Source organism: Manacus candei, unplaced genomic scaffold, assembly GCF_025592945.1.
Source record: "Manacus candei isolate 608988 ecotype Guabito, Panama unplaced genomic scaffold, ASM2559294v1 h1tg000011l, whole genome shotgun sequence".
Classification (NCBI taxonomy): domain Eukaryota; kingdom Metazoa; phylum Chordata; class Aves; order Passeriformes; family Pipridae; genus Manacus; species Manacus candei.
In genome coordinates this window covers 14,088,337-14,101,539 of record NW_026138059.1, presented here as the reverse complement: position 1 = coordinate 14,101,539, position 13,203 = coordinate 14,088,337, and the positions used below count along the sequence as shown (strand labels likewise).

The window sequence follows — 13,203 nt, the reverse complement described above, 5'->3', positions numbered from 1 at the left end:
GAAGGCACTTAGGGGACTGGAACTAAAACAGCTGAGACAGCTGGACTTGTTCAGCCCAGAGAAGAGAAAGCTAAAAGAGGATCTAATTCCTGTCATCAACTACATAAAGAGAGCTATTGATGAGACAGAGCAAAACTCATGGAGATGCACAGTGAAAAGCAGAAAGGTACCAGTCACAAGTTGTACCAAAGAAAATGCTGATGTAAGAAAAAAGTATTTGACCGTAAGTGGTTAAACAAAGTGACCTGCTGCAGAAAAGGCTGAAGATACTCCAAATGTGTTCAGGGACATGACCTGAACAGTCTGTTTAAATTTCACAGTCATGCTTTGAGCAGAACATTGGACCAGGCAACCTTCAAAAGTTCCAGCCTAAATCATTCTGTGAGTCTATAAATGATTTTATGACATTTTTAAAAAGTCTCTAGTTCTCCGTGTGGCCTTTGACAGCTGTTAACTTTGCTTAGTCTGACCTGAAGGAAGAAGGATCTAGGTATAGTCCTTGATAGAGTGTTGCATTCCGGAATAAACCTTGGGATGAGATTATTACAATTTGCTTCATAGAGAAAAAATGTTTGATTCTTTTGAATACTCACAATGTGGTCTCATGCAGGTGGCTGCTTACTCAAGGTTGTTTAACATGAAGATCCTGTATCCCAAGAACCACAGACGTTTTGAGTCCACTTACAGTATTGTCTTATTGTAACTTAAGAACTGTTTCAAGTTAAAATAATCCAAACAGCTAGATAAAATATTTACCCGTGTGTTTTCAGATATCTCCAAGCACCATCAATACTTCCACCATTACATCCATGTTGACTGGTATCACAAGAGATCAAATTCTGAACAGAAAGGTTGTCTGTGATCTGACCCTTGGAATGAATTGTTATTCTATCTGCTGCAACACCTGTTTTGAAATAAATATTCTTTTATAAAAAAACAAATAATTACTCACAACTTCACATTTGTCATTGTGGAAAAGGACTGAAATACAATCCCAATATTTTCTGCCTGTGCAGATATCTTCACTAAACAATACCAATATAATCCACAGAGACTTTCAAGAGAGAAGATTGTGAAACTGCAAAGCATCATGAGCAACTTTACTGTAATATTACAAATCTCTAGATTTACTGGTTATTGTAAAGTCCCACATATCTAAAATCAGATGAGATATTTACATAATTTAGTCTGATAGTCTCTATGATGTTTGTAAATGCACAGTCATATCCAGTTTTCTTCAGCAGAAGATGCAAATACTTCCCACCTCTCTGCAGCTGAGTCTCCAAATCTCTTCACTTTCTTTTCCACCTTTCTTTTCTTTATTTGAGGGGGGTGGAAAAAGCAAAAATGAACAGTCCTTTGAAGAAGAAAATTCAAGACTGGAGACATCTATTGGTTTCATTAGAAAGAATATTTGGACATGTTCATATTAAATGTAAATGTAGTATTCTTTGTACTTTCTTCCCTTATCACACAAAATTCTTCTTCTGAGATAGACATCTTAGATGTCTGAATTCAATCAAATAGTCATAATTCTTAGTACTTATATATTTATGCACTGATTTAAAGGCAGCCTAGGTTAACTAAGTTGTGGTTGAAACTAACCTACTTCTACTTTCTTTATTGAATGATGATGAAACAACCATTAAGCCCCAATCCCAGTCATTACCTGTGACTAAATTATAATTTTGTTACTTTTAGCCCCTCATTTTGAACCTGAAAATAAATTTTTAAAAAATATCTTGAAATCTAAGGCTCCATCAAAATCAACACTAACTTTGGTGAATTTTGGGCAAGACTTCAGAAAAGTGAATCTGCTCATGGCAGGTGACAATTGTGTTTTGTGCTTTTGTGAGCTGTCACATGATGATGAATTTATTTTCATAGGTATAAGAGTCTTTTAGCAAATAGTTTTGGAATAGTTACAGAAATTACTCATGATAAGAAAAAATTATACAGTAGTGGTTTTCTATTCATTGAACAACAATTAATCTTGCCAAGAAAAATTGAAAATTGTTAGATGCAGCTAAACAACATGGGAAGGCATCTTGTAATATTTAGCTCTGAAAATAACAATGAATTAAAATTAAAAGATTTACTTATGAAAGGGAAAATTTAGACATAATATCTGGGAAGTCTTTCCCTCAGTGATCTCTGTACATCTCCACAGTAATCTGTCAGTAGAGCTGTTAAAAGCTCTCTTGGTCTCTAGTGGACAGGACAGGGAAAAAAGTGGTTTTGGTCTGACTTTTATAGAGAGCTGGGGTTAGCTGGCCTAAATGCTCCTTTCCTTCTCTTACTGTTGTGATTTAAAGAAGCAGTTGCAGCAACCTGCACCAATGAGGACCCACCGGCCAAATTAAGTCATAAAGATTGATTGCATAATTTTTTTTCTCTAGTTTTATATATCCCAATACACACTGAGATTTATTGCAAGAAAAATGTACCTAGCTGATTTTTTAACTATTTTGGTGAAAGTGACAATCGTGTCCACTTTTCATAAAACCAGAGGTTGTAGCACATGAGGTTGAATTGCATTACTGACATTGCTCACAGAATTTGAAAGATTGTTTTTTCCACAGATATCTGAGCAGTTTCAGGGCCTTTCTTCTCAAAAAATTTGAAAATATTATACCCAATTTATTTGAGTAGCAAGGGTTGGAAACTGTTAAATGCAGAAATATATAAATACATATAAAGAAATTGAAGCCTACTTGTTTTAAGATTTCAAGTAAAGCATGTAGTTGCACAGACAAGGGATGTAGATTTTTTATGTTAAAAAAGCTATTCTACTACTTACAATAAAGTGCATCAGTCAATTCATTTTCTACTTTCTGTCACAAAAAAATTCTCCCTATGTTACGCAATCTTATGAAAATCAAACAAAGAGCTGCAGCTTAGATTGACTTCTTAAGAATTTGGGACAACATACGGGGAAAGTTGCAGCAATTTCAAATATTCCTACTTGCTAATAAAGAGTGAAAAGCAAGCTGAAATTGTTTAATTACTATTCACTTTACACATCTAACATCAGTGATACTTTTAAAGGGAGAAAATATTCATATTACTTGCGGTTGAAAAAGCCCAGGATGCTCCACAGTTTCGTTGATCCAAAGGATCATGAATCCACTCAGGCCACTCATAAGTGGCTGAAAAAATTGCAGGAAACTTTTCTTCTGGAAGTGACTTTCCCTAAAGCAAAATGTAGAAGATCTGTATATGCTTCAATTCATACTTTTATATTAAATTTTACAGTAATTTTGTTTATAAAATTCTAAATTTTTGAATTGAGGAACCCTAAAACCTTGACACCTGTGGCTTCCCGAGCAACTCTGAGGTGATTACCCCATGGCTGGATGCTAAACCCCTATGAGAGCTAGTGGAGTTCTGGCACTCCACTAGCTGAACTGGAAAGCTGAACTCCATGACTGCCAACCTGAATAACCTGTCCAGTTCCTCTCGGATTTTTACCTCAAACAACAATTCTCTATGAAATATGCAAAGTATGAGCCAGCTGGAATTTTTGGAAAGAAAAACCTTCTGCTACAAATAGCTGTGAAGTTCAATTACCCTCTTCTCCTTGACATGTGGCTATAGGTAGGGAATTTTAATCACTATGGGAGAGGCATGGGTACAGTGTATTGGATTGTCTTTTACACAGAGGTTTTTCAATCTTCAGCACTTATTCTCGCTACAGAACAAAAATCAGTGATTTTCCTTCTGCTTTGCAATCTGATGGAGATTAAAACTTTGTAAAGATTTCTAAACTGATGAGAATTCATAGTCTGCTGACTAAAGCCATTTGGCCAGCCATTTCTGGCACCTTCATCTCTCAGCCTTAATTTATGTCTACCTCCAAAGTCCTCCAAGCTTTGAATAAATATTTGCATATGCAAGAACCATCTGGTACAACCGCTAATAGTCTGTTCTGTGTTCAATGTATCAGAGCCATTGACCCATTTTTTCACCTGATGAAATTTATGGAATGATTGATTTTGCTGCAAAGGGAAATAGGAATGGCCAAAGAGAATTGCATTATTAGTCCATTCAAACAGTTTGTCTCAAAAAATTGTTGATAGCATCAACTCCACAGGGAAATAAAATGCACAAAACATGATAATCTGTTCCTAAGCAAAACGCTCACTGATGATTCTTTCTCATAAGCAGGCTGAAACCCTGAAGCACAATAACTTCTATCCTGTTCAAATTCCTTTATTATTTTACTTCAATTTACTTATCTTCTAATTCTGGGTGTCCTTGCTGCACCATTTTTCTAAATTGCTTATGTGATTTATAAAACTACATACCTTTTACTAAGATGATTGAAACATTTGAGGCCAGCTCTTTCAAATTATTTCAGAACTCTTTGGGGAACCAAATGTTATCACTTTGCCTGTACCAAGATCACTTTGTTGCACTCACTGTGTAACGGCAGTGCCTCCACACAGCTTGTACACCTGGATTTGCCATAGAAAACCCAGAGCTGAGAAGTGGGTAAGGAAAAAGAAGCTTGTACCTCAGTTACAATCAATCTGACATTAGATTGGGATACAGCCCCAACAGGCAGATTGATAAGCCTATGTGTATGCCCAGACCCAGCGCTTCCAGGTTCACTAGGTTAGATGCAGGCTGAGAGTGCTGAATCCACTAAAGTATACTGCAAGCTGTCTAGTCTATCTTAAAGAATAACTTGGTAAATTATCATTATGTTCATTTTTAGTGAGCAGACGCAAGCTCAAGATTTACTTTGAAGATTAAACGTGTAGGAGAAATCCCAGACAAACAGAATTTCATTTACATGATAAGACTATTCACTACCAAGCAGTAAACAAGCAAAATTTGGTAAATGTTGTTTAGCACACTTATGTGGGCAATGGCTGCTTAAAATGCTACAAATGAGACAGTTGAGAAAAGCAAAATTCTAAACAGATCTTCAGTGTGTGATAATGTGCTACTTTATATATTTCTGAACTACTGCCAATGTATTTATTAGCCTCGTGTTGTAAATCCCTGAACAAATCCCTCATTAACCCTCAGCCTTGTCATTTATAAATCCAGGACTGACCTGTAGCCAGAAACATTGCCTTTTTGTCTGAAAAATTGTTACCCTGATATTGAGAGGCGCTGTTGCTCTGTGACAAATATTAAGTCTAGACCACTGTTTCTCAAGGTATGCTCCATGGACCAGCATCAGCCAGCACAAGGCAATCAGCAAAATGACTGGTGAACTATTTTTAAACATTCATATGTACTCTCTGCAGTGAAGCCTAGCAGCCTGGCCAAAGCAGGAAGGTAAGTGGACATAAAAGAGCACTCGAACTTCAACTATGACTTCTTCAGAAACATTAGATGACCTATCAGAGAAAAAAAGGCCAAAGATAACTGAATTTGCAAATGTGGAAATAGTTTTTCTGAGGGAAAGAATTTTATTTTTTTTCTTAAGGTAGGAAAAAGATTCCAGATATCACTTGCTTTGTGAAGACAAAATGGGAATACATGACCTTCAGTTTGCAAGAGAAATACCACTGCTGAGGTCTTTCACTGAGAAAAGACATGTATCAGTGGAGCAGCTAGTATATTTTTCTACTTTCACATTGCCTTTACGAGTTCTTTGATACTTAATGAAAAATTCAACTTTATTGTTGAATTATGTATTTCATTTTCTTCTAAGATGGCACTTAGGTGTTGCTGGGGGGTGCAGACCCCACCATTGCAATTCTTGCCAGGACATGTACTGACAGAATACCATGAAACACGTGTCACAGTGTGTTTTAAAGGTGTGGTGGTTACTCTTGTGTTACACAGAACTTCAAGAATGATAACACTGTCTTTTGCAGTGAAAATGCCTTCTCAGATTGAGGAGCTTCAGCTTTGTCAGGAATCAGAGTTTTAGTGGTGTATTTAGCTGTTGATCTGTGTTCTGGTCTAACCGTACCCTGCAACAGAGAGTCCTCAGTTCAGATTAAGTTCTTGCTCTATATCGTTGTTTTTTAGGTATTCTAAAGTGCCACCATATTAAACTTCCCTCCCTGCCATAAGCATCACCTTATTGAGCAGGTATAGTCTTTTGTTGATAGCAGAGCTTTTAAAAGCTCTATGAGCAACTTCAAGAAGCTTGTGTTTTCTCTAAGATGAAATGTAGCTCTGTCACACTGTTTAATTTGAATTAATGTTATGAAGTTGTATTTGCAGTTTGATATGACAGTCAAAGAAACAACTAAAAAGTCTCTATTCCACATCCAAACTTTTCAACACTGCTGAGAATTAAGATTGGGCTGCAGATGTGAAGTTGTTAAGACAGAAAGGCTGAACATTCTTGAATATTTTTTTTCATGCAATTGAGTAAGGAACCCCTACTACACAAAAATGCTTTTTTCAGTAGGAAAAAAGCCAAAGACAGTAGGAAATAATCAGAACAACAGGCCTCTACATACCAGAAACCATCTTTTTTTCCTTAAATAGTAGATCAGCAGCATGTTGAAGAAATGGATTTTATTTAAAGGGGAAAAAAAGTTGTATTTAATGAATGATAACTATGGTTTTCTTTTTACATTAGCAGAGCTACAAGCCCCAGACTCCTGAACACTAATTGTAACATTTTTATCAACTAAATATGTGATTTTGGGCAAATGACTTCCAGTTTTCTCACTTGCAAAATAGGAAAGGCAGTAATAATCCCAGAGAATGCACAAATATTTAATTAGTACCAGTTTATCCACAGTAAGTAACTAGTACTTTGGCCTGCAGATGAATCAGTACTCAACAAAGTCACTTAAAGGTCAAGCCATTAAGGCTTGGAAAGTGTCCCTGAAAAATATTAAAAAGTCATTATTTCTGAATTTCATTATTCATATCTCTTTTACTCCATTCTGCGTTGTCACCTGGTGACAGGCAAAGCTTAATAGAAACATTTTCACCCAAATTCACTAGTTTTTTATCGCTTAGGACTTTGTAAATGTGATAGTATGCTTCACAAAATATCAGTGACAAAAAATTATTCATGGAAGGAGAAGAAGGGTCAAGAGTCTTTGAAAATCTGTTAAAATACCTGTCTTAAAAATGCCTGGAAATGAACTCTATGGTTGCTGCTGTTTTGCCAGTTGGAAGAATCTATTGATGTACACCTGGTAAGCCCAGTCCATGCTATGAAACTGTTGGATTGTGCAATGACAGTAGATATGGAGCTGTCTATAAGTGAAGAAAATTGTAATTTTTATATTTTGTTGTGCAATATTAAAATATGGCAAATTATAGGAAATTTCCTGAGGCAGCACAAGGACACTAAAAATATTATGTTCTTCTAGAAAACCATCTCCTAGAAGGGGACAAAATCAGGGAAATTTGGAGCTTCACAGTGTAATGTTGATCAAGCTGGCCAATCTGGGTCCCAGCTCACTGCCGCACCACGTTGGTGCAGGGAGCTGACATTGTGTGTGACAAAGAATGAGTCTGCATCAAGAAAAAGGGTTAAAATTGCTAAAACTATTGCAGAGGCCATACCCTTCTTTCCCAACTTTCCTGCCAATTAGTAGCTCTGCACTGCTGTCCTCACATGGCCTTCCATGATGTGAAACCCTTCTGCCACAACATATATACAAGGATCAACAATTGACTTTTAATAGATAATTAAATGGCATTACTTGTCTGAACTATATAGAAGCCAAAGATAAAAACCTGTTTATACTTGCAATTTTTCTAATTTCACTATGGTGAGCTAGTTAGTTTTTCTTTTTATGGTCTGTGATTTCCATAAATTGTGTCTTTCAAAAAAGAAACTAACTGGTCCAAAGCATCTTAAAATGCTTAACCTACCTACATAACTTAAAGCGTATTTGCTTTGCTTCAGAACTAATTTGAGCATAAATAAATGATAGGAAATTTAATTTAGGTGTCATGAAAATGCCCATGGTGAAAAGGTTTAAAAAGTTGGTAGCAGAATATCACTTCATTTTGTCACGATTCCCATAATTTTTCTTTACATTTGTTCAAAACCCAAAAAAACTCTTCACAGCTTCTGTCAAATATTACTGTTTAGTCTTAGCTGTGAGCCTTAATGAACTTTTTTATGGTTACAGCTAAGTGTTCAATTATTAGCAAATGGAGAGGATAGTATGGAGCCATCTTAAAGTAAACTATAATGATAAACTAATATTGGTGCAGAGCTTCATAGTGGTTAATATTTGCTTTTGCTCCTCCTTTTTCAGTTTTCATCAATAGGGCCAGACACTCTATGACTTGTAGAACTATTCTGGGAACTACAACATGGGAGCATTTCATATCAAACCCCTTAATCATACTCTTATAATCGTCCACATTTATTTTCCCTTGTGATAAAGTTATTAAAAAAGTATACATGACACTTACTGGAGCTTCTCTCATATTTAGCAAAGAATGAGATGGAGGAAAGGTACCCAGGCGCTTTCTGAAACCTTCTTCCACTGTCATTCCCCAGAACTGACTGTAGTTCTCAGCTTTCCATCTTCCTCATAGACAAAAAACAAACAAATAAATCCCACATTAGAGATATCATTCAAATTAATACATTGCTCCTTTATAATAGTACAGCTAGCAAAAACATCCATTTGGAACACTATGAAAATTTTTATTGGATAAGAGCTGAGTTACAGGGGAGAGCATTCTCTTCTATCATGCTTGTGTATGAAGAACAAGGAGATGGGATTCATCTTGACCAAAGGAGAAGTCTCATTGTTCTTGGTCTCCCTGAAGTCACTGAAAATGCAAGCACCTGGAGAAGTTGAGTCATATCTCAGGTAGGCTTAACCACCCTATGGCAAACTTCACTGCTCACCACTAACAAGAAAGAGATTAAGGGGACCAGGTGCCTTATTTAGGTATTTATCCTAATCCAGTTGGTTTGAATGTCTCCCATGAAGTACAAACTGTTTCAGCACTCATCACAGCCTGAAATCTGGGCAGGCTTCATTGTTGAATTTAGCACCTCAGATCATAGGGAGGCAATCCCTGTATCTCTGTCTGTAAACAGTCAGCAGACTCCCAAGGCACAGATCCAATACTGGAGTGTCCCTAATCCCTGTGCACTAGCTAGGGGAAATGAGAATTTTAGCAAGAAAAACAAGCCCCACAAAGTTCTGATTTCTTAGTCCTCTTTGGGCCCATTTTCTCCTCTTCCAACACTACCTAGAGTCCTGTTATGTAGAATAATGCTCTTAAGGGAGGAGAAAAAACGACTTTATATATCTATCCCAAGTAATAAATAAAGTGAAGAAGAAGGGAAGATGATGTAAATTGCGTTTTGAGAGAAAAAAAATGTTCTAAGTCTGGAGAATATTTAGATAGATGTTTACAATAATTCTTACCAGCACGAGACTTTCAGTATCTTTCCATTTAAAACTCTATAATCTGCCAGCTATTTAGGAAAGTTTCAGAAATGTGCACTTACTGTCAAATTGCTGTAATGTTACTGGAGAAGGAAGGGGTAGGGAGGATTGCATAACTTGTAATTTGCACATACATACAGCAAGTAATACAGTGATTTATAACAAAACCTTAAAATAAAAGGGTTCTCACCCATAATCTCCAGAATTGATGCCCTGAATTAAGTCTTGGCGAACAAGGCATACATCTGCTGAACATTTCCAGAGACTGTTGAAACATTTGCTGAAAGGACAAGAATATCATTGAGCAAAAAATGAATTGTCAAAAGAGAAATGTGCACTTTAGCAGCAGAAGGGAGATAGATTAAAAAAATTGCAAGCAATATAATTGTCACATAGTATTTATGAAAACATAATGCCACTTCTTCCTGTTTCATTACCTAATGAATCCTAATTGGAACAAGGTGGGAAAGTTTACAGCTTGTGGAAAGGTCATATTTGAAAAATATTGTTTCTTCCTTTGTGAGACAAAACCAGGGGAAAAAGGCAACATCCTGTATTGTTGATGTTGAATTCCTCAAAATTGAGATATTATGAGGAAGTTTCACTCTGGAAACCCAGAAAGGAGCCATGTGGCCATAGACACCTTGCTCCTACGACCCTGGGCTAAAGTGAGGACAGTGGGAACCCCAGCTCTGTTTGGGTGCTGCTGGAGCCCCTTGGGATGCCCTGGCACTAGAGGTGAAGGGCTGGTTTTTGAAGAGGCAAAGCAGGGAGGCAGCTCAGGCAACTGACTGCCACAGCTGGCAGCTGAGCTCCCGTCTGCACTGTCTGCTCCTGTCCCAAGGCAAAGAAAGGGACGTAGGAAAGTTCAACCCTTTCCTACATAAATATACATATATATATCCTTCCCTTATGAAATAATGTAAGGTCTCATTATTCATGAAAAAAAAAGCAAAGCACCGGAGGAATAATCCCACAAACTTTAATGATTCTTGTCTTGTGTGCATTTGGGTTAGTGCCAGAAACCAGTTAGCCTGAAACCATTTTGACTCAGGTTTGACTGAGCAGGAACAGAATTAGGCTAGTGAGGAGGAGATTTCAATAGTCTAATATTCATATCTTGATTAGAAAGCCTGGTTTCCCTCTTGCCATTCTTCTAAGTTGGCTGTAATTTACTTTCACAAAACCTTAATATTTAGCACTGCTCTTCCAGCCATTTTGATTTGATTACATCTTTAATGTGAATTTAAGGATGCTCTCTACCTTAATTCCTGTTTCATGACATATGCTAGATAAAATTCAATTTGCTGTTCTCTGAAACATTACCAGGAATTGCAGTTGTCTTTAATTAATGTTCCTTCTCTGTAATATCGGCCGTCTTTATAACAACCTGCCAAAATAACATATAGATGAGTAAAAATGACATAAAAATAATATTTGAAGTGACTTACTCAAAAATCTTGCTACTATTGAATTAATTTGTTATATGAAATATGCTTGAGTTATTTAGTTGAAAGTTGGCAATATCTATTTCCAGCTTCTTCCAAGTAATGAAGACCGTTTAATGTATTTGAATTTTTTACCAAATACATTATCACTCATAATAAATAAAATCAGCATCAGATTCAAAACACTCACTGAAAAATATACTATCTTACATTTAAATTAAAAAAATAATTCTTCACATAAAGTTATTTTCCAGTAACAAAAAGAAAATATTTCTAATAAAAATTATTTCTTATTTGGCAACTGAAGTAGAAATAAGTTTTTCCAGTATAGAATTTAAAAACCTAGTGAATATTCCAAACCTATTATAATATATTTTTTTCCTTGCCAGAATAACTCCTCTTTGAAAAACAGAGAGATCAATTCTATTTCAAGGCAAATGTATGTTTCACACACTCTCCAAAACCCAGTATAAAACCTAAACTAATTTTTTTTCCAAACAAATATGTCCCTTCTATTTCTTTTCTTTGATAACACTTCACTGAGAAAAGTTTTTGTGTGTGTTTTAAGGTCTTCCATATAAACTGTTTCATCAGTGCATTTGATTGTCAAGTTCCAGTAAAAGAAAGATTCAGAATGCCTGCAGAGAGCTTTAGACTGAGTCAACAACAAATATTATACATTTATCTCATGGGTCTTTGTTTTCCAGCCCATTCTGACATGTGAGCCTACAGAGATCATGTTCCCTCCCCCACTGGGAGGGATTGGAATCAGAATCCCCAAGTACTCCTTTCTTCTCCATTTTTAAGAAGTTTAAACTGTAACATACTGTTGACTTGCAAATTTATATGATATCACGCTTTTTTTCCCACCGCAAATGTAAGGAAGGCCATCCCCTTCTCATGGTAAGGGCTGGAATTTGTCTGCCCAGACCTACACATATGTTAGCTTCACTGGTAGGAGACAAATAAGCACTCTAAGCCCCATTAAATTTTACAACAATGTGCAGAAGTAGACTAGAGTTGATGAATTAACTCTAAGTGTCTTTCCTTCCCTGTTGGTCATTCGGCAGGCTGGTAGCTAGCACAGATATAGGTGAAATAAATCCCACCTAAGCAGTCTGAGGCCCAAAGTGTCTGCTCTAACTCAACTTCAGCTAAGATCTGAGGTATTTTTCAGAGAATACTCAAAGCAAGTTACCAAAGTTTCAGTTTGTCACAGTCCGCCACAAAGTCAGCATCAGACAGTAGTTGGAAGGAGGCCTCAAGCAAGATATTTCCAAAATACAGAGAGAAAGAAATATTGATGCAGCATCTGAGTGACAAGACAGAGCCTCACTAGAGCTCTGCTGGCAGTGCTCACCGCCCATGCCCAAGATGCAAACCTAGACTAGTACAGAAGCAGCTTTCTAATGATGTATGCTTAGGGAATTAAAGATTAACACCATGAAGTTTCTTTAGCCTAGTCAAATTAATATTTAGAAGGCCAGGAGTGCTGTCTGCAGCAGCAGTGGCAGAGAGCAGAGATATCTAAGCTAAAAGACACATGAGAACACGAGATTGTCTGGTCCTGAATATTTTATTTTCGAACATTAATATATTAAGTGGGAGATTAATTAATTTGAATATAGCTTAATGACTTTGTAAATAGGATTTTATGATGTGAAAATCATGATTGAAAAGAAGAGCATTTGATTAATGATGACTTCCTTCCCAGTCCAGCATTCTGATAGCATTACGGCTCTTACTACAGTTGCCTCTGATATTGATGTGAGCATTTCTGTCAGGGAAATGTCTTCAGGTTTACTCCCTCAAAGGCCAGATCCTGACTTTCACATTAAAGTCATTAGCAAACTCTCTGGATATCACTTTTACATCATTGACAGGGTGAGTCCCAGTGTGTGGATTCTGATAGGGCTTTTCATACCATCAGAATAATTGAAACAAAAAGACAAAATAACTAATAAATACAGTCCAGAGATAAAACTCAAACAGTTGTTCTAACAGCAAACAATAAAATACTACTAATAAAAAAATCCCAAACTTCTATTTGGTACCTAAGGCAGGAATGTGCACTTTCTTCTGAAACTACACACAAAACCCATTGAAATATTCTGAACACTGGACTCATAAAGGCAAAGTCAGAGCAGTTCTACATAATTAAATCAAGACTGGCCCTCAGCATGGTGCATGACCTCAGCATGGTGCATGGAAGAAGTCACAGCATAGCTTGTTTCTACTGTACACCAAGTTAGCGAATATGTGGGGATCCAGAAATAAAGCATTGAGCAATTTTATTGCTGTACATTCCAGCCCATGTAAAACACTTTAGTTTATTGTTTTATTTAAAGAAATATTACTCAGGAAGCTCTGAAAGCAAAACCACAGGCAACCAAAAG

The 13,203-nt window shown here is 36.5% G+C and overlaps 1 protein-coding gene across 1 annotated transcript in view; it reads right to left on the bottom strand.

The window, feature by feature from the left end:
* TINAG (tubulointerstitial nephritis antigen) overlaps positions 1-13,203 on the bottom strand; it is a 66,752-nt gene that overhangs the window by 51,243 nt on the left and 2,306 nt on the right. Inside the window, exons 2-6 of the mRNA XM_051777874.1 lie at positions 10,686-10,749; positions 9,550-9,639; positions 8,365-8,479; positions 3,069-3,192; positions 757-904 (exon numbers count right to left, since the gene is read on the bottom strand). Of these exons, the coding sequence (XP_051633834.1) occupies positions 757-904; positions 3,069-3,192; positions 8,365-8,479; positions 9,550-9,639; positions 10,686-10,749 (541 nt within the window). The remainder of the gene's footprint in view (positions 1-756; positions 905-3,068; positions 3,193-8,364; positions 8,480-9,549; positions 9,640-10,685; positions 10,750-13,203) is intronic.